At 47.8% G+C, this 26974-nt stretch overlaps 1 protein-coding gene across 11 annotated transcripts; it reads right to left on the bottom strand.

Moving 5' to 3' along the window:
• Window positions 1–8001: 8001 nt before the first annotated feature.
• On the bottom strand, window positions 8002–25615 carry RFLNA (refilin A). 11 transcript variants are annotated; one of them, XM_081966964.1, is made up of 6 exons: window positions 25536–25609; window positions 24239–24372; window positions 23083–23225; window positions 22716–22936; window positions 12865–12974; window positions 8002–8638 (listed from the first exon to the last, which is right to left on the bottom strand). In XM_081966964.1, exons 4-6 carry the CDS (start codon window positions 22932–22934, stop codon window positions 8302–8304), a joined length of 666 nt encoding a protein of 221 aa, XP_081823090.1. In that variant the 5' UTR covers window positions 22935–22936; window positions 23083–23225; window positions 24239–24372; window positions 25536–25609; the 3' UTR covers window positions 8002–8301. The 11 variants fall into 11 exon arrangements, with proteins under 11 accessions (XP_081823090.1, XP_081823099.1, XP_081823098.1 ...); XM_081966973.1 differs by lacking the exon at window positions 25536–25609 and adding an exon at window positions 25002–25163; XM_081966972.1 differs by lacking the exon at window positions 25536–25609 and adding an exon at window positions 24658–24902.
• Between the last annotated feature and the right edge of the window lie 1359 nt (window positions 25616–26974).

The raw sequence follows: 26974 nt of genomic DNA, 5'->3' as shown, positions 1-26974 counted from the left end.
ATTTGAGGGGCTGCCACAGAGAGGGTTAAGGGCCAAGCTATTCTCCAAAGCACCTGAAGGCCAAACAAGGATTTGCATACCGTGTCCACCTGAAGCAGATTTTCGAGAAGAAACAACAGCAGGAGGATGCCAACGTGGGCACTAGATCAGTTCGGATGACTATTTTGCACCCTACATCTACAAGGTGTAGTAAGACCACACCTAGAGTACTCCATCCAGTTTTGATCACCACATTATAAAAAAGATGTGGAGACTCTAGAAAGAGTGCAGTGAAGAGCAACCAGGATGATGAGGGGACTGGAGTCTAAAACATACAATGAACGATTGCAGGAACTGGGCACGGCTAGTCTAGTGAAGAGAAGGACCAGGGGAGACAGGATAGCAGCCTTCCAATATTTGAGGGGCTGCCACAGAGAGGAGGGGGATCAAGTTATTCTCCAAAACACCTGAAGGCCAGACAAGGAATAATGGATGGAAACTGAACAAGGAGAGATTCAACCTGGAAATAAGGAGGAACTTTCTGACAGGGAGAAAAATCAACCCATGGAACAGAAGTTGCCTTCAGAAGTTGTGAGAGCTTCATCCCTGGAAGCTTTCAAGAAGAGACTGGACTGCCATCTGTCAGAAATGGTGTAGGGTCTCCTGCTTGGGTGGGGGGTTGGACTAGAAGATCTACAAGGTCCCCTTCCAACTCTGTTAATCTGTTAAAAATAGTCTCGCCCTAAATATTTCCACCAATTTTAATACTGTGGGATTCAGGACAATAGAGTAGAACCCCAGGTATACAGAAGGGCTGGGAATGACTCTGAATTTTTTTTTCCAGCATGGATTTCTTGAAGACCAAGCTATTTTTAACCTGGCTTTGATGTTGCTTAGGCAAGAAGAGAACGAAGGAAAACTGCTATTCAGGTCCCGTCCCCCCCAGGATACCCTGGGTTTGTTTTCCTTGTAACCCAAATCCCGCGGATTCAGGCGCTCAAAATAGTCCAGAAGCGTATTTATTAAACGGCTCATGGGCAGGTTTCCATCCTGTGCCTTGAGCTGTCTGCGGTGTCTGTCGGGGTCTTATTTTACCAAACTTCACGAAGGGAGAGTTTTGCCTATTCCAGATCATTGGATTGTTTCCCTCCCAAGAAGAAGAGATAAATGCCTCTGCAAGAGAAGAGATTTTCTGAATAATCCTCCAAAGCAAAACAACAACAACAAAGTTTGGTACGGCTTGGCAAATTTAGAAATTTGCCCCTTGCGTTTCCAAGCTTCTGTTTTTCCTTCCCGCCCACGTTTTCCTTGCTTCAGGGAGGGTGAAAGTAAGACCCACATCAAACGTGGCCTGGCTACAAGACTCACAGACTATTCCCTGAAATGAACCTCAAGAGATCAATTCAACGAGCTTTTCGGGGCTAATTTGAATTTTGTTCATTTATTACTTCCATCTGGACACAATTAAAAGTGTCGTCAGGTGTTCATGAAATCACAGCTATCCAAAATCTGGGATTTTTTTTCTTCATTTTATTAAAGCTAGATATGTGTTTAAACACCTTTGACAATCCTTAAATTATTTCTGTTAGTCGGACAGGAGGACATTATGCAAGAGGAGGGTTATATACATTTATAGAGATATAAAAACGAAAAGGAACCGCAAAAGATCTTATCCCTGTGTTTATCAAACTGGGAAGCTTTGAAGAGGGATGGACTTCAGCTCCCAGGAATTCTTTGCTGGCGGGGGAATTCTGGGAGTGGGAGTCCACCCCTCTTCAAAGTTGTCCAAATTGAACAACACGGCCTTATTGTAATATATAAAACAGCAAAAAATACTTGTTTTCACTAGCATTCAGGAAGAGCAGAGCGATGAAGTCATAATTACAGATCTAGAATCCCAAGTCCTTTTATTCTCTATCATCCCACACAATCAGCTTCCTGCACCACATTTGTACGCTTATGTTTTGACGTCAACTTTCTAACGTTACAACGATGCTTGATGAGCCTATAAAAGTCTATTCAGAGCCACAAACCGTTCAGACGTAATGCACCTTTACTACGGCGAGGTTGAACGTCCAAACAGGAGGCCCAAAGAGTGATTTGAACCCAGCATGCAAACCAAAGAGTTTTGCAAATGTTGGTTTGGGGTTGGAGGAAAATCAACAGGTTGCTACGATTTGAGATAGCATCAGAAGATGCAGAGAGTCGTTTATGATTCACCTGCTATGTCTGAAAGACACAATTGTGATCGAATCTAGATTGGAATCTAATTGACAGCATCAGACACAACCCAATGGAAAACCTACTAGCCAGCTGTTAACCTTTCTTCTGGAAGAGCTTAGCTTAAAATATCTGTTCTGATCCAGATTCCCAAACACGACAAACCCTCTGAAGAAAACTCAAAATATTCCTGTATTAAGAGTGCCAGCAGTTAAAAAAAGTTTATCTCAGGCTAACAAGTCTAGCTGGAAGTTGTCTGTCTCATCTAGCCATCTCCGCCTCCTGGCCTTTTATCCCCAGAGCTAGGGTGGGATTTGCTAGCAGCGGTGGCTCTTCTGTCCCAAGGACCGGCCCATAGATTTCCACTGCTCTCCTCTCCTCTGCCTTCTGCACATCCATGCGTCAGGCACTTGACCCAGCTGTTCCTCCTCTTCCTCATTCCCCTCCAGATTGGGGGCTGTTGACTCTCCATCTGAGGGCTGATGGACGGCCCAGGCTCTGCCTCTCTCTCTGTCTCTCTCTCTCTCTGTCACCCTCTTCCCCCTCGGAGCTCCCAGGTTGCCTTGATGCTGATCCTGATTCCCACACCACCTCCTCCTTCTCTGATTTGGCTGCTGGAGGGGCCGGGGGCCAACAGCCACAACAATATCCATAAAACATCTTAAATTTGATACAACCAAGTTGTGTCACAGCTGGAACCTGCTTGTGTACCTGGACGCCAGGAAAGACACGATAGCTGCGCGATCAATGTGACTGTTATTTGATGCCCAGGTAACTCTGAATGGTCAACCATCTTGGAAGCCTTTGGGGTCTCTGTGGTCACCCCCAACTAAACGACAGAATCATGCCACCTTAAAGACTTAAAACAGTGTCCCCCAAAAGAATTTAAACCAAGCTACGGGCCTTTGCGTTGAAAAGTTGCATGATATGAAGGGTGTTGGAAAAAGACGCCGATACGACTGCAGCTTTTTTGGTTGTTGAAAGAAAGACACTTATCCTTCAGTTGCGGTGAAGTTGCTTTTTGAAAACTAAGCTGACGAAGATTGGGGAAATCCAAGCAACGAGCACGAGGGGTCTCTGCCATCTCCAAGGATCAATGACCCAACTGAGCCAAAACCAGCCCCTTCTCTCCAGCAAGACTTCACCAGCATCGTCATCTCCATTTTCTTCCTAGAGGAATCCTTGCTTTTGTGCAAGCAGGCAGTCCTTGATTTACAACCGTTCCTCTAGTGCCTGTTTGAAGTTACGGCGGGGCTGGAAAAAAAGGGACTCATGACGGTTTTTCACACAATATTGCAGCTTCTGTGCAAGTCACACGATCGACGTTCAGACACTTGGCAATTGGCTCCCATTTATGACAGTCGCAGCATCCCGAAATCTCGGGATTCCCCTGAGGTGACCTTCAACCCAGCATGAGGAGTGCATGAGGAGACCAGATTCACTTAATAATTGGGTTACGATGCGGGAGGGAGGGAGAGAAGGAAAGAGGAAGGGAGGGAGGAAGAAAAGGAGGGAGAGAGGGAGGAAGGAATGAAGGAAAGAGGGAGGGAGGAGAGAAGAAGGAAAGGACAGAAAAGGAGGGAATGAAGGAAAGAGGGAGGAGAGAAAAGGAGGGAGGGAAGGAGGAAGAAGGGAAGGACAGAAAAGGAGAGAGGGAGGGAAGGAAGGAAAGGAAGGGACAGAAAAGGAGGGAGAGAGGAAGAAAGGAATGAAGGAAAGAGGGAGGAGAGGGAGGGAAGGTGGAAGAAGAAGGAAAGGACAGAAAAGGAGAGAGGGAGGGAGGGGGGACAGAAGGAAGGAAAGGAAGGACGGAAAAGGAGGGAGAGAGGGAGGAAGGAATGAAGGAAAGAGGGAGGGAGGAGAGATAAGGAGGGAGGGAAGGAGGAAGAAGAAAAGGACAGAAAAGAAGAGAGGGAGGGAAGGAAGGAAAGGACAGAAAAAGAGGGAGAGAGGGAGGAAGGAATGAAGGAAAGAGGGAGGAGAGGGAGGGAAGGAGGAAGAAGGACAAAAAAGGAGAGAGGGAGGGAGGAAGGAATAAAGGAAAGAGGGAGGGAGGAAGGAGAGAAAAGAAGGAAGAAGACAGAAAGGACAGGAAAGGAGAGAGGGAGGGAGGAAGAAAAGACGAGGGAGGGAGGAAGGGACAGAAAAGGAGGGAAGGAGGGAGGAAGGAAAGATAAGGGAGGGAAGGAGGGAGGAAGGAAGGAAAGATATAATGGCAGTGATTCACTTAACACGAAAGTCACAAGAAAGGGCATGAGATGGGGCAAAATTCACTCAACCAACATTTCACTGACATTCAGAAAATTTGGGCTCAATTGTGATCATAGCTTTCCACTGTTACAAAAAAAAGCCCAAGACACCCAAATCCACCCTCCGGGCTCCTAAATTGCGAGAGTTGGGGCTACGTCCAACCGAGTCGCGTCGGCCCCAAAAGAGAAAAACCTCCACTCGGGACTGGCCTTAGAACAATGCCACGGGGTGCAGAAACTGGCATTTGTGCACCCTGTTGCATTGGGGAGGGGGGGGAGACGCCCCTTGCGCACTGTCCGACCGGTTGCAACGGGTTTTCCATCTTTCAAGCTGCTGGATATTTTGCGCGGAGGGGGGGGGCGCTAATCTAAACCACCTGGCGGAGGGTGTTGGGTTTGAGCAGGCTGGCTGCTTGTGAGAAACGGAAGAGGAAGAATGCGAGGGAGGGGGAGAACAACTTCAGCTCCTTGGCAAGGAGGCCTTGGAGACCTTCGTTGCTTGGATTTCCCCAATCTTGTCAGCTAGCTTTTCAAGAAGCAACCCACCGCAGCTGAAGGATGATTTTATTTCGTTCAAAAAAAAAATCAAAAGTGCAATCCAATCCTGGGAAACCTCTCGTCTGTACTGGCATCTTTTCCCACCACCCTTCAAATAATACAACAGTCATTGGTCTCATTCGGGACAGCGACGAATCTGCGTAACGGACGGGAGGTTGGAATACTAGCTTTGTAGCTGAAGACACTGAAAACCGTAGAAATGGGGGTGGGTGTTTAGGAGAAACCCTCCCATACTTCCACCTCTTATAATAGTAGACAACACAGCATCAACAGTCGGGACCTTCCAATATTTAGGTTCTACCGTATCTCAAGACTTAAAATGGACACCTAACATCAAAAAAGGTCATCAAAAAAGCACAACAAAGAAGGTTCTTTCTGCGTCAACTCAGAAAGTTCAAACTGTCCAAGGAGCTGCTGATTCTCCTCTACAGAGGAATGGTTGAGTCTCTCATCTGCACCTCCATAACTGTCTGGTTTGGCTCTGCAACCCAACAAGACAGACAGAGACTTCAGAGGAGAATCAGAACGGCAGGAAAAACAATTACTGCCAACCTGCCTTCCGTTGAGGACCTGGACACTGCACGAGACAAAAAGAGGGCTGTGAAAATATCTACATACCCCTCACATCCTGGACACAAATTGTTTCAACCCCTACCCTCAAAACGATGCTATAGGGCACTGCACATCAACACAACTAGATACAAGAACAGTTTTTTCCCCATGCCATCACTCTGCTAAACAAATAATTCCCTCAACGCTGTCAAATAATTTACCAAGAATGTATTACTATTCTTCTTCTCTTCCTTCCTAGAATCTATCTCTCCCCTCTTATGACTATAGCCATGTTGCTTGTATCTTTCAATTTATATGGTTTTCATTTGTTTCTGGTATGATCTGATAGCTTATTAGTATCCTATGACTATCACTAAGTGTTGTATCTTATGATTCTTGATGAACGTATTTTATTCTCCTTATGTACCCGGAGAGCATCTGCCACAAAGACAAATTCCTTGGGTGTCCAATCACACTTGGCCAATAAAGAATTCTATTCTATTCTTTTGAACGCAAAGACCCATGGCTTAGTTTCAATTCTTTTGGGGCCACCATTTTAAGTTCTCTAAGGCGTCATTTAGTTCTGTCATTTAGGTTTTTTTTGGGGGGTGGTGGCTGCGGGGACACCGATGGGCTCCAAAATGGTTGAAAAGGCCACCTTGAGTTACGAAAGTGATCGGTCCTCGCACTTATGACCGTCTGGGTTGCAGTATCCCTCGGTCAGGAGATCCGTGTTTGCGACCGTCCTAGCTTTGTTTCCGACGAGCAAAGTCAATGGAGTTGTTCACTTAACGAATGGGTGATTGACATAACAACTGCAGGGATTCACTTAACAACGCTGGCACCAAGGTCGTAAATCAAGCACAATTCCCTTAACATTGCCCAGCAATGGACCGTCTACTCCCAACTGTGGCCGTTAAGTCAAGGACTATCCGCAATGGTTTATTTTCCCGAACCATTTCTGTGAAACTGAGGCCTCTCTACAATCTTCCAACTATCAACAACACAAATTTCTAATTTCTCCCCTGTTTCCATTGCTCTAGTCTCAAGGTAAAGGCAAAGGTTCCCCTCTCACATATGTACCAATCGTTCCCGACTCTAGGGGGCGATGCTCATCTCCGTTTCAAAGCCCAAGAGCCAGCGCTATCCGAAGATGTCTCCGTGGTCATGTGGCTAGCATGACTCAACGCCAAAGGCGCATGGAACGCTGTTCCCTTCCCACCAAAGGTGGTTCCTATTTTTCTACTTGCATTTTTTACGTGCTTTCGAACTGCTAGGTTGGCAGAAGCTGGGACAAGTAACAGGAGCTCCCTCCGTTACGCGGCGCTAAGGTTTCGAACCGCCAAACTGCCGACCTTTCTGATCGACAAGCTCAGCGTCTCAGCCACTGAGCCACCACATCCCTCTAGTCTTAAATACCCCCAAAATAAACAGTTAAAACTGCCTTGGCCACCATTCCCCGTTATTTTAAGATCATTCATGGTTAACAATTTCTCCAAACATTCTGACTTTCAGATCCGCTCAAAAGGTTCATTTGGATTTAATCTCCTTTCTAAAGCTTTTGTTTTGTTTTGAAAGCAGCTCGATAAAGATCAAATCAGTTATCTCTCCTTTTTTGCCACTTCTAACGGTGGGCGCGGATTTTTGCAACATTCAAAATGCTGAAAATCCCAATCTTGAAAAGCAAGAAATATAACAGCAAGGAGATGGTTGCGGAGCATATGCAAAGTTTTTTTCTTCTTCTTCTTCTTCTTCTGGTTTTTTGGTTACCTAACAGTTAGCAATGTGAAGTCGTTTTTCCTTCTGGTTTCCTTCCCAGACGTTTTACAGAGGGGAACTCTTGAAATTATGAATTTGAAACACTTTTTTCCACAGAATGTTTTTTTTTGGGGGGGGGGGAATAGACATTTGGTCCAAGACAACTGTTGCCCCCCTCCCCGCCTCCCAAAAGCTAAGCTTATCGCGTATAATTCTCGCATAAAATTCCTCCATTTTATGTGTTCATCCCATCATGGTGATCTTGAGGCCGATAATATTCTCCAGATGAAATGAATACTTAGATTGCTCGATTGGCCAATGAGTGGCGTGGCGGCGTAGAGGCGGAGTTCTCGTCTCATAATCAGGAGGCTGTAAGTTCGATCCTAGGTAGAGGCTGATATTTCTCTCTCTGTGCACGCTGAGAATATATCTGCTAAAAAAACCTCTGCACTTGCAACAGGAAGGGCATCTGGCTTTGCTAGCTCCATTCAGTTCCTCAGACTCCACCCCGCAAGGGATTATGGAGTCATTAAATGATGATGAATTGCTCCAATGAGATTCTTTGATAATATTTCTTTTCCCCAAGGAAATAACCTCCTAAAAGCTGCGGGGAAATCTTCAAAAAAGTTTCATACTTTAGAGAGATTTAAATAGCAAACAACTAATGACAGACTTCTTGATTTAAAAAAAAAAACGGCATTTAAGTGCTACATAAATAGGCTAAATCCTAGCAGGAGTCGAATTTAAAAAAAAACCATTTTAAAATCTTAGGAGGAGCCTCTCTCCCCGAACCGGTTCTTGGAAGAGTGAAAGACACTTGCGTGGCCCACAATCGAGTCAGCAAGGAAGAAATTGCAACCTTGTGGATGTCTCTGAGATGCCTTCAGCCGGTGGGGGGATGATGAAGTCCATAAACGTGTCTCCAAGAGCTGGTGGACCGATGGTGTAGTTGGACCGGGTAGCCTAGCCCGACCTTCTAGGAAGCCTAGGACAAGTTCTCCGGATGTGTTAGATAGGTGTTGTTGTCCTCGCACAAGGCGAGTTGGACGCTGGAGGCGAACCACCGCTTGGCACAGCCCAGCCGGTAGTTGAGCGTGGTCCGGTAAAGGTTTTTGGCGTGTTTGGGGAAAATGATGGTGGTGCTTTGATACCGCAGAGGCTTCTGACGCGGCTCGAAAAGGAGCTGGGATTTGTAGTTGCGCCAAGTGCAGTTGGGGGCCACCGTGATGGACTCTCGGTAGGTGGTGACGGTGGGCGTGGGGTGGTAGAAGATGTCGTCCCGGAAGTGTTTCTCCGAGCTGTACTTGATCTCCGAATTGCACCTGGGGGAGGGGAAAGAGAGGGTGAGGAGGAGGGGGATCCTGGTGGACCTACGCCAGCATCCGCCACAGCTAACCATCAACTGCTGGAATAGAATGGACTATAGAATGGAATGGAATAGAATAAGAGAGTAGAGTAGAGTAGAGTAGAGTAAAACAGGACAGAACAGAACAGAAAGAACAGAACAAGGAACGGAATGGAATGAAATAGAATAGAATAGAATAGAATAGAATAGAATAAGAGAGTAGAGTAGAGTAAAACAGAACAGAACAGGACAGAAAGAACAGAACAGAAAGAACAGAACAAGGAATGGAATGGAATGAAATAGAATAGAATAGAATAAGAGAGTAGAGTAAAACAGAACAGGACAGGACAGAAAGAACAGAACAGAAAGAACAGAACAAGGAACGGAATGGAATGAAATTGAATATAATAGAATAAGAGAGTAGAGTATAGTAAAACAGAACAGAACAGGACAGAAAGAACAGAACAGAAAGAACAGAACAAGGAACAGAATGGAATGAAATTGAATATAATAGAATAAGAGAGTAGAGTAGAGTAAAACAGAACAGAACAGGACAGAAAGAACAACAGAAAGAACAGAACAAGGAACGGAATGGAATGAAATTGAATATAATAGAATAAGAGAGTAGAGTAGAGTAGAGTAAAAAAGAACAGAACAGGACAGGAAGAACAGAACAGAAAGAACAGAACAAGGAATGGAATGGAATGAAATTGAATATAATAGAATAAGAGAGTAGAGTAGAGTAGAGTAAAAAAGAACAGAACAGGACAGAAAGAACAGAACAGAAAGAACAGAACAAGGAACGGAATGGAATGAAATTGAATATAATAGAATAAGAGAGTAGAGTAGAGTAAAACAGAACAGAACAGGACAGAAAGAACAGAACAGAAAGAACAGAACAAGGAACGGAATGGAATGAAATTGAATATAATAGAATAAGAGAGTAGAGTAGAGTAAAAAAGAACAGAACAGGACAGGAAGAACAGAACAAGGAACGGGATGGAATGAAATAGAATAGAATAGAATAACAGAGTTGAAAGTCACTTCCGGTTTGCTCATAGGGCCGTTTTTTGCCCTTCGGAGCCTTCAGGCAGGGAAGCCTTGCATGCCGTAACAAATAGCACGCATGCCATAGGCTCGCCACCACGGGACTAACCCATTTCTAAACTCTAACCAGAAGACATTTATAACAGATTAACAGAGTTGGAAGGGACCTTGGAGGTCATCTAGTCCAAGCCCCCCGCCCAAGGAGACTCTACACCATTTCTGACTGATGGCAGTTCAGTGTCTTCTTGAAAGCTTCCAGGGATGAAGCTCCCACAACTTCTGAAGGCAACTTTGATTCCGTTGGTTGATTGTTCTCACTATCAGAAAATTTCTCCTTATTTCTAAATTGATCCTCTCCTTGTTCAGCTTCCATCCATTATTCCTTATCTGGCATTTGGGTGCTTTGGAAAATAGCTTGACCCCCTCCTCTCTGTGGCAGCCCCTCAAATATTGGAAGACTGCTATTGTGTCTCCCCTGGTCCTTCTCTTCCCTAGACTAGCCATGCCCAGTTCCTGCAACCGTTCATCGTATGTTTTAGTCTCCAGTCCCCCAATCCTCCTGGTTGCTCTTCTCTGCACTCTTTCTAGAGTCTCAACACCTTTTGTATATTGTGGTGACCAAAACTGGATGCAGGATTCCCGATGTGGCCTTACTAGGGCTTTATAGAGTGGGATCAGTACCTCCTTTGATCTTGATTGTATCCCTCTGTTAATGCAATTGAGGATTGCGTTGACTTTTTTGACTGCCGCCACTCATGGCTGGCTCCTATTTAGCTGGTTGTCCACTAAGAGTCCAAGATCCCTCTCCCAGTCACTGCTATTAAGCCTGGTTTCACCCAATCTGTATGTGTCCTTTTGGCTTTTCTTGCCTAAGTGTAAGATTTTACTTTTCTCTTTATTGAATTTCCTTTTGCTAGATAGGGGTTTATACTGTTTCTCAACCTTGCCAACGTGAAGATGGCATGAACACTTGAGGTCCACCCATCTTAAAATTCACAAGGTGGAGAAACACTATTTTTTTAAGGAGGGGATTTGCTCCCCTCTGCGGATTATCTTTATGCTGAGCCCAGAAAGTCTTCTGTCAGCCATCTTTCACTTCGATCCTCGCCTACGCCAACGGGTTGGACTTGATGACCTCGAGGGGCCCCTTCCAATTCTAGAATTCCAGGATTAGCAAGTTGGCCAAAGGCGGCCCTTTTGACAGTTTTTGGCAAAGCCTCTGAAAGGAGCAAGCTTTTCTGCTCTAAGAAAAACAGCTCTTGTCTTTAGAAAACTGACTGTGGGCAATTTGCTGCTTACATCTCTCTCTCTCTCTCTCTCTCTCTCTCTCTCTCTCTCTCTCTCTCTCTCTCTCTCTCTCTCTCTCTCAAAAAAAAAAAAAAAACACACCCCAACAACCCAGCAGTACTTGAAGCAACTGCAGCCCTGGTATAAAAAGATTAAACGCCAGGCGTGGCGTTTAGCCTTTGCCAACGCCCTGAACCAGGCTTGGCCTGGAACAAAGCAGGCGAAACACAATCTGTTTGATGAGTTTTGCAGCTCAGTTTTGAGCCCTGCAGAGAATTTGGTGGGGGAAACACCCGGCTGGGTGGAGGAGTCAATTGGGGAAATAATAATAATAATAGTATATATATATATATATATATTTAAAAACGGTACCCACAGTTGGCAGCCTCTTTGCAGATTTATCTTCCAAATAAGTTCCCAGAGAGTTAGCAGCTACACCACCCTGCAAAATGTGGCTGGGGATATTTTCAGCCCATCCCTCGGGGGGGAAGGTTTAGGCGTGGGAGATAATTTGACTTCGGCGGGGAGGCGTCAAGCTGCAAGCTCATTTATCTCCCTCCCCGTTTTTTGATGCGCAGAATTCAAGGCCCGATTTTCTGCTTCAAATTTTGAGATAAACGTGATAAAAGGTTCCCTGCCTTTATCTCCCTCTCTTTGAAGTCCAGGCATTGCTGGCAGCGGGAGAGAAGAATTGCAGCTCAAGGGCTGAACTGTGGGGGCCTTGGAGTTGGTGGTTTTCTTGCAGACGCTTCATGACCCAACCGGGTAACATCATCAGTGCTAGAAGGGAGTGGGGTTTGGGAGATGAATGAGGACAAAGGAGGTGAAGGACGATGACTGTGGGGTCCTTGGAGCTCTCTGAGCATAGTTGTTTTCTTGCAGACGTTTCATGACCCAACTAGGTAACATCATCAGTGCTAGGAGGGAGTGGAGTTTGCAGAGAGGAAGAGAACTGGGGGGTCCGTGGTGCCCTCTGAGCTTCCTTGTTTTCTTGCAGACGTTTCATGACCCAACTAGGTAACATCATCAGTGCTAGGAGGGAGAGGGGTTTTGTCCTCTGTTTATATATATGTTACTTGCCCTGTCAGTATTGGTGGGATTGCTCTTTTCTTCTTGGTAGTTCCTTGATTGGTTTATTGTTGCAAACAAACAAACAGCAAGCCCCCACTCCCTTTTAGCCCTGATAATGTTACTTAGTTGGGTCACGAAACGTCTGCAAGAAAACAGCCAAGCTCAGACACCACCAAAGACACCACAGTCCCAGTCCTTCTCCTTCTCCTCCTCTTCCTCCCTGCAACTCTCACTCCCTTCTAGCACTGATCAAGTTACTTAGTTGGGTCATGAAATGTCTGCAAGAAAACAGCCAAACTCAGAAAGCACCAAGGATTCCACAGTTGTTGACCACCTCCTCCTCCTCCTCCTCCTCCTCCTCCTCCTCCTCCTCCTCCTCCTCCTCCTCCTCCTCCTCCTCCTCCTCCTCCTCCTCCTCCTCCTCCCTACATATCTCACTCTCTGCTAACACTGATGATGTTACCCCAGCTGGATAATAAAATGTCTGCAAGAAAACAACCAAGTTCAGAGACCAAAGGACCCCTCTCCCCAGTTCCTCCTCCTCCCCCCCGACAAACCCCACTCCCTTCTAACACTGATGATGTTACCTAGTTGGGTCATAAAACGTCTGAAAGAAAACCACTAGGCTCCGAAGGCACCAAGGACCCAGCCATCGTTTCCCATCCCTCCTCATTCCCACAAAACCATTGCGATGAAAACAGCCCTCCACCCATCCATACATTCTGCAAATTTTATTTTATTTTCTTGCAGGAGGGGGAGAAAGGCAGAAGGCACACCCAAGAGCAATCTGTAGGTTACCTGAATTCCTGTGCGGGCTCAGGGTTGACCTCGATGCTTTCTCCGAAAAACACCGGGTACATCCGGGGTCTGATTTCAGAGGCAGAGGAGTTCAAAAAAACGTGAGGAATCTGTAGGGAGGGAGAAAGGCAGGAAATCAACCAGGATTTTTTTTTTTTTAAAAAAAAGAATGGGAACAAATCTTGATTTAATTCAAATAAATGTTCTGGTCCTTATAAACCACTCTGAAGTCCATCCGTGTTACGGAAACCTTCAGCATCATAAGGTAGATGTTGACAGACCCACAGAATTTTATTTTGGGATACAATCAAGATCAAGGGAGGTACTAACTCCACTCTATAAAGCCTTAGTAAGACCACATCCAAAATCCTGCATCCAGTTTTGGTCCCCACACTATAAAAAAGATGTTAAGACTCTAGAAAGAGTGCAGAGAAGAGCAACCAGAATGATGAGGGGACTGCTGATTAAAACATACGATGAACGGTTGCAGGAACTGGGCATGGCTAATCTAGCGACAGGGGCGACAGGAGAGCAGTCTTCCAATATTGGAAGGGCTGCTACAGAGAGGAGGGGGTTAAGCTATTCCCCAAAGCACCCAAAGGCCGGACAAGAAATAATAACTGATCAAGGAGAAATTCAACCTGTAAATAAGGAGGAATTTTCTGACAGTGAGAACCATCAACCCATGGAACAGAAGTTGCCTTCGGAAGTTGTGGGAGCTTCATCCCTGGAGGCTTTCAAGAAGAGACTGGACTGCCATCTGTCAGAAATGGGGTAGGGTCTCCTGCTTGGATTAGATGACCTACAAGGTCCCTTCCAACTCTGTTAATCTGAATCTATCTAAGATGATCAAAGGCCTGGAGGCTAAAACATAGCAATGAACAGTTGCAGGAACCGGGCATGGCTAGTCTAGTGAAGAGAAGGACCAGGGGAGACAGGATAGAAGTTTTCCAATATTGGAGTGGCTGCCACAGAGAGGAGGGGGTCAAGCTATTTTCCAAGGCACTTGAAGGCCAGACAAGGAATAATGGATGGAAACTGACCAAGGAGAGATTTATGGCTGGCTGGGGAATTCTGGGAGTTGAAGTCCACAAGTCTTAAAGTTCCCAAGTTTGGACACCCCTGGTTTAAGTGAATGGGGCTTCCCCATTGATTTTGCTTGTCAGAAGGTTGCAAAAAGGGATTAGGGGACAAGAGGCTAAAACATACGATGAACGGTTGCAGGAACTGGGCATGGCTAGTCTAGGGAAGGGGAGACTGAATAGCAGCCTTCCAATACTTGAGGGGCTGCCACAGAGAGGAGGGGGGGGTCAAGCTATTTTCCAAAGCGCCCAAAGGCCAAACAAGGAATAATAAGGAATGAAAACTGATCAAGGAGAGATTCAACCTGGAAATAAGGAGGAATTTTCTGACAGTGAGAACAATCAACCCATGGAACAGAAGTTGCCTTCGGAAGTTGTGGGAGCTTCACCACTGGAGGCTTTCAAGAAGAGACTGGACTGCTGTTGGTCAGAAATGGTGTAGGGTCTCCTGCTTGGGCGGGGGGGAGGAGGGGTTGGACTAGATGACCTACAAGATCCCTTCCAACTCTCTTAATCTGTTAGATGTAATCTTGGCATCATTTGGAAGGAAACTTGTGGGAGATGCCTGCATACGAAACCTGCTTTGAAAAGGGATTATGCAATTATAAATGATAAAAAGTGGAAACTTTTTGGAGGGTGATCTGATGTTCTGGGTGGTGAAAAGATTCAGGATAGAACTTTGGGGGGGAGGAGGGGTTGGACTAAATGACCTACAAGGCCCCTTCCAACTCTGTTATTCTAGATTCTATGGAACGACTTGCCTTCAGAAGTTGTGGGAGCTTCATCAGTGGAAGCTTTCAAGAAGAGACTGGATTGCTATCTGTCAGAAATGATGTAGGGTCTCCTGCTTGGGCGGTGGGTTGGACTAGATGACCTACAAGGCCCCTTCCAACTCTGTTAATCTGTTACTAGTTGTAGTTGTGCAGGTAGTCTTCCACTTATGACTGAAGCAACCATTTGAACTTCCAACAGATTAGCATTAGTCGAATGTTTCCCAAACGTGGCAACTTGAAGACGGATGGACTTCAACTCCCAGAATTCCTCATGGCTGGAGAATGCTGGGAGTTGAAGTCCACCTATTTTAAAATTGCCAAAGTTAAGAAATACTGTTCTAAAACATCTGGAAGGTCTTCCCTTTAAAGGCGGCAGTATTCCCAGCTGCAGGGGGCAATTTGCTTGGGGGAAAAAACTGCCGACATGATATTTTGGCATGAGATTTATGAAATAGCAGATGGGAATTTTCTGGATAGCAGCCTTTATCAGTATCCAGAGATGCTGTTTACATACTCCAGGGAGCATCCAAACGAAACGGAGAACAATGCATATTTTGGATGTGTGCAGAGTGTGTTGATTCAGTGCGACAATCATCCTAAATCTTCCTGGTGCAAACAGAAAGAAAGGACATTAAGAGAAGCAGGTGTGTTTTTCCCTTGAACTGCCTGGAGAAGGAACAATTTCCAAGCACAATGAGGGAGGGAGGTGGAGAGGGAAGGAAGGAAGGAAAGGACAGAAAAGGAGGGATGGATGGACAAAGGAAGGAAGGAAGGAAAGAAGGACATAAAGGGGCGGGAGAAGGGAAGGAAGAACAGAAAAGGAGGGAGGGAGGGAGGACAGAAGAGGGAGGGAAGGAGAGAGGGAGAAAGGAAGAAAAAAGGACAGAAAAGGAGGGAGGGATGGAGGAAGGAAAAGAAGGAAGGAAGGAAAGGATAACAGAGGAGTGAGGGATGGACAAAGGAAGGAAATGAAGGAAGGAAGGACATAAAAGAAAGGGAGGGAAGGAGGGAGGGAGAAGGGAAGGAAGGACAGAAAAGGAGGGAGGGATGGAGTAAGGAAGTGAAAGAAGGAAGGAAGGTAGGAAAGAAAGAAGGAAATGACAGAAAAGGAGGGATGGATGGACAAAGGAAGGAAAGGAAGGAAAGAAAGAAGGAAGGAAGAACATAAAATGGAGGGAGGGAAAGAGGAAGGAAGGGAGGGAGAAGAGAAGAGAAGGAAGGACAGAAAAAGAGGGAGGGAGGAAGAAGGAAGGATAGAAAAGGGAGGGAAGGAGAATGGAAGAAAAAGGGACAGTAAAGGAGGGAGGGATGGAGGAAGGAAGGGAAGGAAGGAAGGAAGGACTTCAGACAACCTTGAGAGAATCAGACATCCCTGAAAATAAAACCCTGAACTATGAGCAAACAAAATGGCATTCATTGCCAAAGATAAAAGAAATCGGCACTCATTTAAAAGCTGTGACCTCCTGGAAAAAAACAGAAGGCATCTCATCCACAAAGTTCTTAGGGACTAGCACCTCGATTGGCATTTTTTGAAAGTTGACAGGAATGTCTCCAGTATTCCATGGGGAAGGAGTCAGGAGCCTTTTTCTCCCTCATATTTCCTTTAGAGCCAGCACTTCCTTCTCTCTGGAATACGCTCCTTTTACAGTCACCGGGATTATGCACCTGCTAATCCAGGAACGTCGGGGAGAATTCAAAGGGGTTTTAGCAACTCAAAGAAGAGAGGAGACCAAGGGGAGAGCCGATCAGCCGTGCAACTTAAATATGAAATAGAGAGTTGAGCAGAATTTCTAATTCTGTTCTGGATCTTCCAGAAGCCAAACAGGGAAGTCTCACCCCTCCAAGCTTTGGTCTTAAAGGTAAAGGTTCCCCTCGCACATATGTGCTAGCTGTTCCCAACACTAGGGGGCGGTGCTCATCTCGGTTTCAAAGCCATGGTCATGTGGCTGGCATGAATAACTCCCAAAGGCGCACGGAACGCTGTTCCCTTCCCACCAAAGGCGATTCCTATTTTTCTACTTGCGTTTTTACGTGCTTTCGAACTGCTAGGCTGGCAGAAGCTGGGACAAGTCACGGGAGCTCACTCCATTACGCGGCGCTAGGGATTCGAACCGCCGAACTGCCGACCTTTCTGATCGACAAGCTCAGTGTCTTAGCCGCTCAGTCAGCAAAAGAGGGAAGCCTTCCCCTCCAAACTCTGGATCTCAAGTGGGCCCCCAAATGACACGATTTCTATTTCCACCGCGGGAATCGAGCTACCCTCGAGGGGGTTAAAGGCAGAGATACGCCACACACTTCTACAGCTAGCCTGCCAGGCACAATTTCAGTAACCACAAACAGACGAAGGCTTGAAATCCTAGCAATGCAAACGAAGTGCCAGAACGAAGAGGTGCCCCTGGCCAAAAAAAAGGAAGAAAAAAAAAGAGAGAAAAAACACCAAAATAAAAACAAGCCGAAGCCAAGGAATCTCAGCTCGGTGCCAAGGCGAGCGGAATGGGGCACTCCGAAGAAGTGGTGGGAGGCGAGGGAAGTTTCCCCCGGGCTTCTTGCGAGGCAGAAGGCCTTCGTGCCCCGATTCCCAGACCACACCTGGAATGCTGCGTCCAATTTCGGTCACCCCGTTACGAACAAGAAGTTGGGACTTTTGGAAAAAGATTCAGAGAAGAGCAACGAAGAGGATCAAAGGCCCGGAGACTGAAGCACGCGAAGAACAGCTGCAGGAATTGAGTCTGGGTAGTCTAAAGAAAAGAAGAATTCGGGGCGACAGGAGAGCAGCAATTCAATATTTGAGGGGCTGCCAACAAAGAAGAAGGGGTCAAATTATTCTCCCAAGCACCAGAAGGCAGAACAAGAAACAATGGATGCAAACTAACTAAAGAGAGAAGCAACCTGGAATCAAGGAGAAACTTCCTAACAGGGAGGACAATTAATGAGTGGAAGAGCTTGCCTCCAGAAATCATGGATACTCCATCATTGGAGGCTTTTAAGAAGAGACTGGGCAGCCACTTGTCTGAAATGCTATAGGGCTTGTGCAGGGGGCTGGACTAGATGATCTCCAAGGTCTCTTCAGCTTTATTTTGATTGATAGAATGGATGCGTTGAGATTCGATGTTAGGATTAGAGTAAGGTTTAAAGAGAGAAGCAACCTGGAATCAAGGAGAAACTTCCTAACAGTCAGGACAATTAAGCAGGGGAGTCGTGGGAATCAAAAATGTTAGCAATCCGTTCTCTGCCCAGTCGCAGGGTGGGCGTGGCCACGGTGGGTGTGGCCTACTCGTTCACCTGCACCACGGACGGGGGTGGGTGGGTGACGGCGTTTTTGCCCTCCCCAGGCTCTGGAGGCTTTCCTGGAGCCTCCGGGATGGTGCAAACACCGCTGCATCCCCATGGTCATGTGATCCAAATTCGGGCACTGGGCATTTATGACGGTTGTCATATCCTGGTTTCATGCGGTCACCATTTGTGACCTTCCCAGCCAGCTTCTGACCAGCAAAACCAACATGGGAAGCCGGATTCACTTAAAAACTGCATACATCACTTAACAACTGCCACGATTCGCTGAACCACCGTGACAAACAAGGAGAGGAAATCGGAGACGGCTCGCTTCACAAAACCTAGGCCTTGCTTAGAGAGTGGGAATTCTGCTCCCAACTGTGGTTGTAAGTTGAGGACTACCCTGTTTCCCCCCCAAAATAAGACCTTCCCTGATATTAAGACCAATCGGGCTTTGGAGCACACATGCTAAAATAAGCCCTCCCCTGAAAATAAGCCCTCCCCTAAAATATTTAACCGCATGCGCAGCCAGTCCCCGCCATATCCTGGGAGGGAAAGGGGGGAAACATGGGCCATGCACCCCACATGCCCCTGCCATCCATGTGGAATGGCCTCGTGGAGGCCGCTCCTGCAAACTCTAGCTACCGCACCCCTTCTCTTAGTGGCGGCCGCAAAAAGAGGGCTGGCCCAGCGATACAAGGGCTGGCAATCCTCTCTGGATCAGCTGATCCACGGGTGGAGGTTAAGGGGCCTCCTGCATCTCCAAAATAATAAAACCTCCCCAAAAATAAGGCCAAGGGTTTCAAAAGAAAATAAGAACCTGTCTTATTTTTGGGGAAGTGCGGTATCTGTTAAGGCAGGGATGGCTAACCTTTTCTTCCTCCGGGGCCAGAAGCACTCGTGCCCACAGCCATAATGCAATGCCCCTCCCATGCGCCCCACCCCCTGCACCTCTGCATATGATCCCCCCTGCTCCCCTCAACCCCCCCCCCCCGTCCATGTCTGCGTGACCCAGTGGTGGGTTCTGGATCCCATACGGTTGGAACGGGCCCGGCGTCACCCACAAGGACGCACGCAGCATGCGTTGTACCTGCCTGAGATGCCTCCACAAGCCTCCGCGACGCTCCAGCTGCTCGGCGGAGCATCGCAACGGTGTCAAACGCACCATGCGCATAAGTGCCAAAGGCTAAAAAGACAGGTAAGGAGCTTGGGCGGGCGGGGGGGGGCCCTCCGGAGCACCGTACTGGAACGGTATCCGGTGCTCTGGGCAGGCGCCGGTACGCCCATACCGGGGCGTACCTCCTGCAAGGCGTGACCCCCTCGTGCTCGCCCTGTGCATGCGCCCCCCTCACTCCTTTTGGCCTCCCATCCCAAAACAGCGCTGGGGACAGGGGAATCTCCGGAGATCTGGGAAGGCACAGGCTGCAGAAAGTGAGGGGAAAGGAATGTGTACGCCTCTTCCGCCTGCAGGGCAAACTCCCAAATCTGCTGGCCGATGTGCCACCTGTGTTACTGCGTGCCATAGGTTTGCCATCACGGTGTTAAGGGATCACTCGCAAAGAGAACTTCGTTTCCGCACACTGCGAGTAGTTGCAGTGAGGAACTTGTGACGTTTCCTAAGAAGAGTCGAGAAGTATACACATTTGAAAAAATCCTGATGCCTAGATTGTCAACCTGGACAGGCGAAAAAAAAGAACCAGCAGATACTTAAAACTGGGTGAATGGGAATCTTGGCGAAGTCTTTTTCAAGTCAGCCGGCGGCTTCTGTGTTACAGAAACGAAGCCCCTGGCGCTCCCTCAGGTTGCGAGCCCAGAACCCAGGGATTTCGGGTTTTTTCCTCCTTTTGTTTGTTTGGAGAGGGACAAATTAGCGAGTTTCCTCCAGCCAACCGAAGGGAGGGGACCTGCCAAGACCTCAATTTTCCCAAGGGAAGTCTGCCATAAAGACATTTTTTTCAAAACAAAAACCTGTAGGGCCTCTTCGTTTTTTAATCTGACTGCCGGAACAAGGCAAGTTTGCACTCTGGAAAATTCTATTTTTCTTCCTTCTTCTTTCTGTACTTAGAAAGACAATGGAACTGAGCTCCACTGGGCTTGTTGTGGCCCACCAGCGGCCAGTAGAGCTGGCCAGTAGATTCGGACAGTGAGGAGGTTGGGGAGGAACCTGGGCCAGTCCTGGAGGCTGGGGAAGGCTCGGACGAGGGCTCTGTGTCGGAGGCAGAGAGGGGGTCCGGGCCGTATGCCAGTTATCAGCTGCCTACAGAATCAAACAACAGTAAGGCAGAAGAACAGCTGGAGGCTGTTCCCAGTGAGCGCATGCACAGAGTTGCCAGACGAAGGGAACAGATAAAGAACAGGGCTTGACTTGGGAGTGAGGCCACAGGTGGACGATGAATGGCCCCTCCCAGAGGAAATAAAAGAGGAGCAAAAGGGGAGTGGAGTTTGCAGGAGACAATTAGTTCACTTCATTGGTTCGTGACTCTCCGAGACTCCTTGCCAACTTTTGCAGATATCGGCCTGGCAACTCTCCAAGCCAGAGAAGGTCTGTGACCGTAAATCCTCCCTCGAAAGACTTTGCAGGATGTGAATGATCAGAATTCACAGTCAATTCATAAAAGGGGTTTTTGTCAAGAGAAGGAGTTTGCTTCAGGCTCTTGGGAAGCCTCGGTCAGAACAGGACTGTGATAAATTGCAACTGGTTCTCACACAGACAGGCCACAAATGAGGCCACAACTTCCGCTCGCCCACATTTTGCTCCGGTTGTAGCTAAACTCATAGGACACTTGTCCTCAGCATGGAGAAGACCGTACAGATTCACTTGCACACGGTTAAAACGTGTCACTACAGCTCACTAATTAATTTAGCCTGCGAGGAGACGCCGCCCAATTAATTACTTTGGGAGATAACTTGTTCCGCCCTTCTCCTTCGCATTTCACAACCTTAATCTGTTTTGGGGAACCAAGATGCTTCCTCATGCCTCTCTCTCCCTCCCTCTCTCTCTCCCTCCCTCTCTCTCTCTCTCACACACACACACTTCTCTTTTCTCTTTCCTCTCTCCCTCCCCTCTCTTTCTCTCTCTTTTTTCTCCTTCTTCTCTTTCTTTCTCTCTTCTCTTCCTCTTCTCTCTCTCTCTTTCTCTGTTCTCTCTCTGTGTTCTCTCTGCTCTTCTCTCTTTCCTCTTCCCTCTCTCTCTCTCTTTCTCTCTCTGTTCTCTCTCTCTGTTCTCTCTGCTCTTCTCTCTCTCCTCTTTCTCTCGCTCTCACACTTCTCTTTTCTCTTTCCTCTCTCCCTCCCCTCTTTCTCTCTCTTTCTTTCTCCCTCTTCTCTTCCTCTTCTGTCTCTCCTCTCTCCCTCTCCCTCTTCTCTCTCTCTCTTCTGTCTCTCTCTCTCCTCCATGAGGACTGGGAACCTGAAGCTTTCCACAAACACACTTGCACAGCCAATATAATATCCTGCAGAACCTTGGCCTGAGCCCCACCCTGGTTGTGTGAAACGAGACTCATCTTCCAAATAAGAAAATAGAACAAAATTGGATTCCTATATATACATATATAATGTCCCGGATGTAAAACATAATTAAACCAAATATTTCAGTATTTAATCACTAGCCGATGATCAAGCAATCAGACAGACATCTGGGAATTTTTTTTTTTAAATAGAAACATTGCTATGCCTGCAATTTGGATGAGAAACGTGGATAGTTCAACCAGCAAAGCCCTCCACCAATCGTATCGGTTTCCAAGCTAATTCATTGCAGAGAAGCAAATGGTATGGAGTCGTTGCAATTGGTTTTTATTAATTTCATCCCGTCTTTGTTATTTTTATAAATAAGCCAAGGCAGCAAACATCCTTCTTCCTCTTTATCCCACAACAGCAGCAACCCTGTGAAGTGGCCTGGGCCGAGCGAGAGATCGGTCCAAGGTTACCCAACTGGTTTTCATGCTTAAGGCAGGACTAGAACTCCCAGTCTCCTGGTGATTGGCCCAAAGTCATCTAGCTGGTTTTCAAAACGAAGGCAGGACTAGAACTCCCAGTCTCCTAGTGATTGCCCATAGTCACCCAGTTGGCTTTCAAGGCTAAGGCAGGATTAGAACTCACTGTCTCCCGGTGATTGGCCCAAAGTCAACCAGTTGGCTTTCAAGGCTAAGGCGGGACTAGAACTCACTGTCTCCTGGTGATTGGCCCGAAGTAATCCAGCTGGCTTTCATACCTAAGTTGGGACTAGAATTCACAGTCGCCTGGTGACTGGGCCAAAGTCACCCAGGTAGCTTTCATGCCTAAGGCAGGAGTAGAACTCACCATCTCCTGGTGATTGGCCCAAAGTCACCCAACCCGTTTTCACCCCTAAGACAGAACTAGAACTCGCTGTCTCCTGGTGATTGACTTAAAGTCGCCCAGCCAACTTTCATGTTTAAGGCGAGACTAGAATTCTTCCTCTCTTGGTGATTGGCCCAAAATCACCCAGCCTGCTTTCATGCCTAAGGCGGAACTAGAACTCACCATCTCCTGGTTTTCAATGATTCAGCACGTAAAAGCGTGTGTAGCTATTACAGCACGCAAAGTCTACACCTCGGCAGGAAACTGCTTCCAACGATTGCAGCAATCCAAATTAAAATCTGAGTTTCTTTGAACAAGGCTGGCAAATTGAAAACTCAAATTCCCAGACACACAAACACACACAGAAAGACAAAAGTCAAATTCCCCCCCCCCAAAAAAAACTTACCAGCTTCCCTTCTGGCCCATCTCTCGGGGGGGCCTGATCCAGGATTTCTGTGCAGGAATTCTTGTCCACAGCTTTGTTCTCGGCTCCGCCCGGAGACAAGGAATAGAAAGGGGGGCTCGGGCTGGGGGGCAGCCCCGAATCAGGACTGTCCAGCAAACTTTCCCGGTTCTTTTCCTTGTTGGTGTTGTCCATACCTTGGAACTGCAGGTGACCCACCATGACTGGTTGGGGGGAGGGGGGAGAGGGAGGTGGAAAGAAAAGTGGGTCAGGAACAGTGGTGGATTCCGGATCCCGTTGCAATCAGTACAGATGCAACGGGGCCCGGCGTCCTCCACATGAATGTGCGCAGCCCCTGCTTGCGTCTTACCGTCCAGCGACGCCTCCGTGACGCTCCAGCTGCTCGGTACAGAAACACCAAAGACTTTACAGACAGGTAAGGAGCGCGGGCGGGAGGCTGGGCCCTCCGGAACGGCACCCGGTGCTCCGGCCAAGCGTACTGGGGCGTACCGCCTGCAACCCACCACTGGTCAGGAAGATAAAATCCACCAAGCTGCCAAAAATCCACCTCTGCCTGGGAGGGCCAAGAACGGGGAATGGGGTGGGGTAGTTTTGTGGCCCGCCAGCAGCCAGCAGAGCTCGTGGCAGACTCAGACAGCAAGGAGGTTTGGGAGGAACATGGGCCAGTCCTGGAGTCTGGGGAAGGCTTTGAGGAGGGCTCTGCATCGGAGGCAGAGAGGGGAGCAGAGCCGTATGCCAGTTATCAGCTGCCTTCGGAGTCGGAGATCAGTGGGGCAGAAGAACAGTAGGAGCCTGTTCCCAGTGTGTGCAAGCGCAGAGATGCCAGGAGAAGGGAACAGCTAAGGAACAAGGGCTGACTAGGGAGTAAAGCCACAAGTGGACAGTGAATGGCCCCTCCCATAGGGAATAAAAGAGGAGCAAAAGGGGAGTGGAGTTTGCAGGAGTTCAACTCGTTAAGGTGAAGATCTGTTCCTGACTTCTGGCCAAGGAATTGCTGCTACAGCATGGAGTTTGGAAGATATCGGCCTGGCAGCTCTCCAAGCCTGATCAAGGTCTGTAGTTGTGAAATCTCATGAAAGACTGTTGGCCGGGACTTTGCTGGAGAGGAATTCCCTTTAAACTAAATAAAAGAGGTTTTATCGGGACGAGGAGTCGGCTTCATGATCTTGGAAAGCCTAGGTCAGAACAGGTAGGCAATTCACTTCCCCAAGCAGACACCTGAGAAACTGGGCCTGTTGTGAAGGGTCCACTCGAAACAAAACAGCAGCTGGCTTTTAAACTAAACAATGATGTTGTTGTATTGCATGTCATATTTACACATTATTTCTATGTCTCAAAGGACCTCACGTGGGCCGAACTGGGACAGCCAAAGGGACAGATGTGTCCCGGGGACCCTACAATGCCCAGGTTTGGCCAAGAGGAAGGGCAGGAGAGGGTAGCCACCAGGTGATCCCCAAAAGGCCAAAGGTTAAAAAGATCTGCCCGTCCTTTTTCACACGGCCTACCTTGAAAGGGGGTTAGGAGTTTCTCCCTTCTGTTTCTCAGAGGCAGGGTTAAGTGGAAGCTGGGGGTCCAGAGGAGTCCGTCTCAAGCCCCCCCAACACTCATGTGGGGTGACCTTTCCCAGTCTCAGCTCAAACTAGGGAGGGGAAAAAAATCAAGAATGAGTCTCACCCAAAGTATCCAAAATAGCAAATTGAAGGAGTGGGTTATCTTCACCTTGGTTCCCAAACTGGGATTTGGGGTCTGGCAAACCTCTGGAGCCCCCACCCCCACCCTCTGCTTCTAAGGGGTGGTCTTACACACACACACATTCAACCTCTCTCACTTTCTTGCAGGTGGGAACTGCAGCCCCGCTAGCAATCTTAAACTGGAATGCAAACGTTTTCCAAAACCTTGAATTTTAATCCCACATTCTGCTCACATGGAGTTGCAAACCTCCGGTAAGTTCACAAATTGGGAAAAGGTTCTGTTTTTTGTCTGCCCCAAGACAGGTTTGCACCCATTCAGGGTCTGAAGCCCCGAAAGGGAAGCCGGGAGAAATGGGGGTGGGGGGACGGGACGGGGGACAACAGGGAGCAATATTAATCTCACTCTTCCTGAACCCTCCACCCGAAATAACGACCCCACCCTCCAGGAATCGGCCAAAGCCTCGAAAGGCGCTTCTTCTGCCCGTTCCACCCCGACCCGACCCCAACCCACCCCCAACCTAGCCAAGGTTCCCTCTCCGGAGCCGCGATTGCCCCGCCGAGAGCGCAGGGCGCATACTGGCCGGGGCGCACAGGGTCCGAAGGCGCACGGCTTGCACCCTGCGCTCCGGGGCAATCCAGTGCCCGGGTGTGTGGGTGGGTGTCCGGAGGTCCTCGGCTGTTTTTCCAAGCCTCCTGCCTCTGCCCTGGATCCGCTGCTGCTGGGAGGGTGCCGGAGCGCAGGATGGAGAAGGCGCAGAGCAAGCGGGCGATATCAACAGGCGCGCCCGGCTCCTTCCTTCCCTTCTTCTTTCCTTCCTTCCCTCCCTCCCTCCTTCTTTCCTTCCTTCCTTCTCCTTCCTTCCTTCTCCCTCCCTCGCTTCCCCCCCCGTCTTTCCTTCCTTCCCTCCTTCCTTCTTTTCTTCCTTCTCCTTCCTTCCTTCTCCCCTCCTCCTCCTTTCTCCTTCCCTCCTTCCCTTCCTTCTCCCTCCTTCCTTCTTTCCTTTCTCCCACCCTCCCTTCTTTCCTTCCTTCTTTTCTTCTGCTTCCCTCCTTCCTCCCTTCTCCCTTCCCCGGGCGGGGAAGCGGAAAACCGGCCAGCCCCGAGCCCTACGTGGGAGCGGCGAGCTCCTCTGCAGCGCGGCGGCGGCGGCGGTGGCTCCGCTCCAGCTTCCTTCGGTCCCCGAGGCGAGCCCGGCCCGGAGCCCGAGCGCAGGCTCCCGGCTGCTCCTCCTCCGCCGCCGCCGCCGCCTCTTTCCCCTCCCCGAGCCTGACCCGCCTCCTCCTCCACCTCGCGGGGGCAGCGCCGGCCCCCCGCTCTCCCCTCTCTCCAGCAAGCGCCTGGTGGTCGTGGGGAGGCCTCCTCGCTCGCCCTCCCGCTCTGCTTCTGGGTGGGGACGCGTCCACACGGGCGCTTTTGGGAGAGGGGCGAGGGCTGCGCTCCTGGGTGGGAGGGGTCCTTCAGAAGAGGAGAAGGAGGAGGAGGAGGGGAGATTTGACTTCCCGAGTATCGGAGGGCTAAATCAAATACGATTTAGGAAAGAAGTCCTCGTTTTATGACCAGAATGGGGACAGCCGGCAACTTGATTTGGGGAGGTAAGGAAAAGATGAGGAGGAAGAGAGAGGGAGGGGGGCATTTTGCTAAAACTAGTTTGATTGGGGGCGGGGAGAAAAGGAGAAAGAGCAAAAAAATTCAAGTCAGATCCAGGACCTGCAAACCCCAATACACGTGAGGAATAAATGTCCTTAATGGCAATTAATTAGGCTTGACCTATTTTGAATGTATTCCGTTTTCTTTTCTTTTTTTCTATTTGTTTATTTTTTTTATTTTATTCAAAAGATTAATAGAAGACAGACAGACAGACAGATACACAGATGGAAACAGAGAAAGAAAAAGAGAAAGAAAAGAAAGAAAGAAAGAAAGAAAGAAAGAAAGAAAGAAAGAAAGAAAGAAAGGTGACAGAGAGAGAGAGATGGATGGATGGATGGATGGACAGATGGACAGACAGATATGGATGGACGGATGGATAGATGGATGGATAAGATAGATAGATAGAAACACAAATGGAAAGAAAGAAAAAAGATAGACAGATATAGAGATAGATACATAAAGAGATATGATAGATAGATAGATAGATAGATGATAGATAGATGATAGATAGATAGATGATAGATAGATAGATAGATAGATAGATAGATGATAGATAGGTAGGTAGATAGATAGATAGATAGATAGATAGATAATAGATAGGTAGATAGGTAGATAGATAGATAGATAGATAGATAATGATAGATAGATAGATAGATAGATAGATAGATAGATGATAGATAGATAGATAGATAGATAGATAGATAGATAGATAGATGATAGATAGGTAGGTAGGTAGGTAGGTAGATAGATAGATAGATAGATGATAGATAGATAGATAGATAGATAGATAGATAGATAGATAGATAGATCATGTAGAAGACAGAGGATGGATAGGTTCAGGTGAGAGATTGAGAGATGAGTGAGGAATCATATACCACTTTTGAGGGCAAAGTTTTGTCAGA

This window comes from Natrix helvetica, assembly GCF_964273705.1.
Source record: "Natrix helvetica genome assembly, chromosome: 14".
NCBI classification, from domain to species: domain Eukaryota; kingdom Metazoa; phylum Chordata; class Lepidosauria; order Squamata; family Natricidae; genus Natrix; species Natrix helvetica.
The sequence above is the reverse complement of the archived record's forward strand: the minus strand, read 5'-3'. Positions and strand labels throughout refer to the sequence as shown.

Excerpts from the sequence above, each read along its gene's own strand:
- RFLNA (XM_081966969.1), bottom strand. The coding sequence starts at position 22,934 with ATGGTGGGTCACCTGCAGTTCCAAGGTATGGACAACACCAACAAGGAA. Across the intron at positions 12,975-22,715 it reads ATGGGCCAGAAGGGAAGCTG|ATTCCTCACGTTTTTTTGAA; the intron begins GTAAGTTTTTTT and ends CCCTCCCTACAG. Across the intron at positions 8,639-12,864 it reads GAGCCCGCACAGGAATTCAG|GTGCAATTCGGAGATCAAGT; the intron begins GTAACCTACAGA and ends CCCCTCCCCCAG.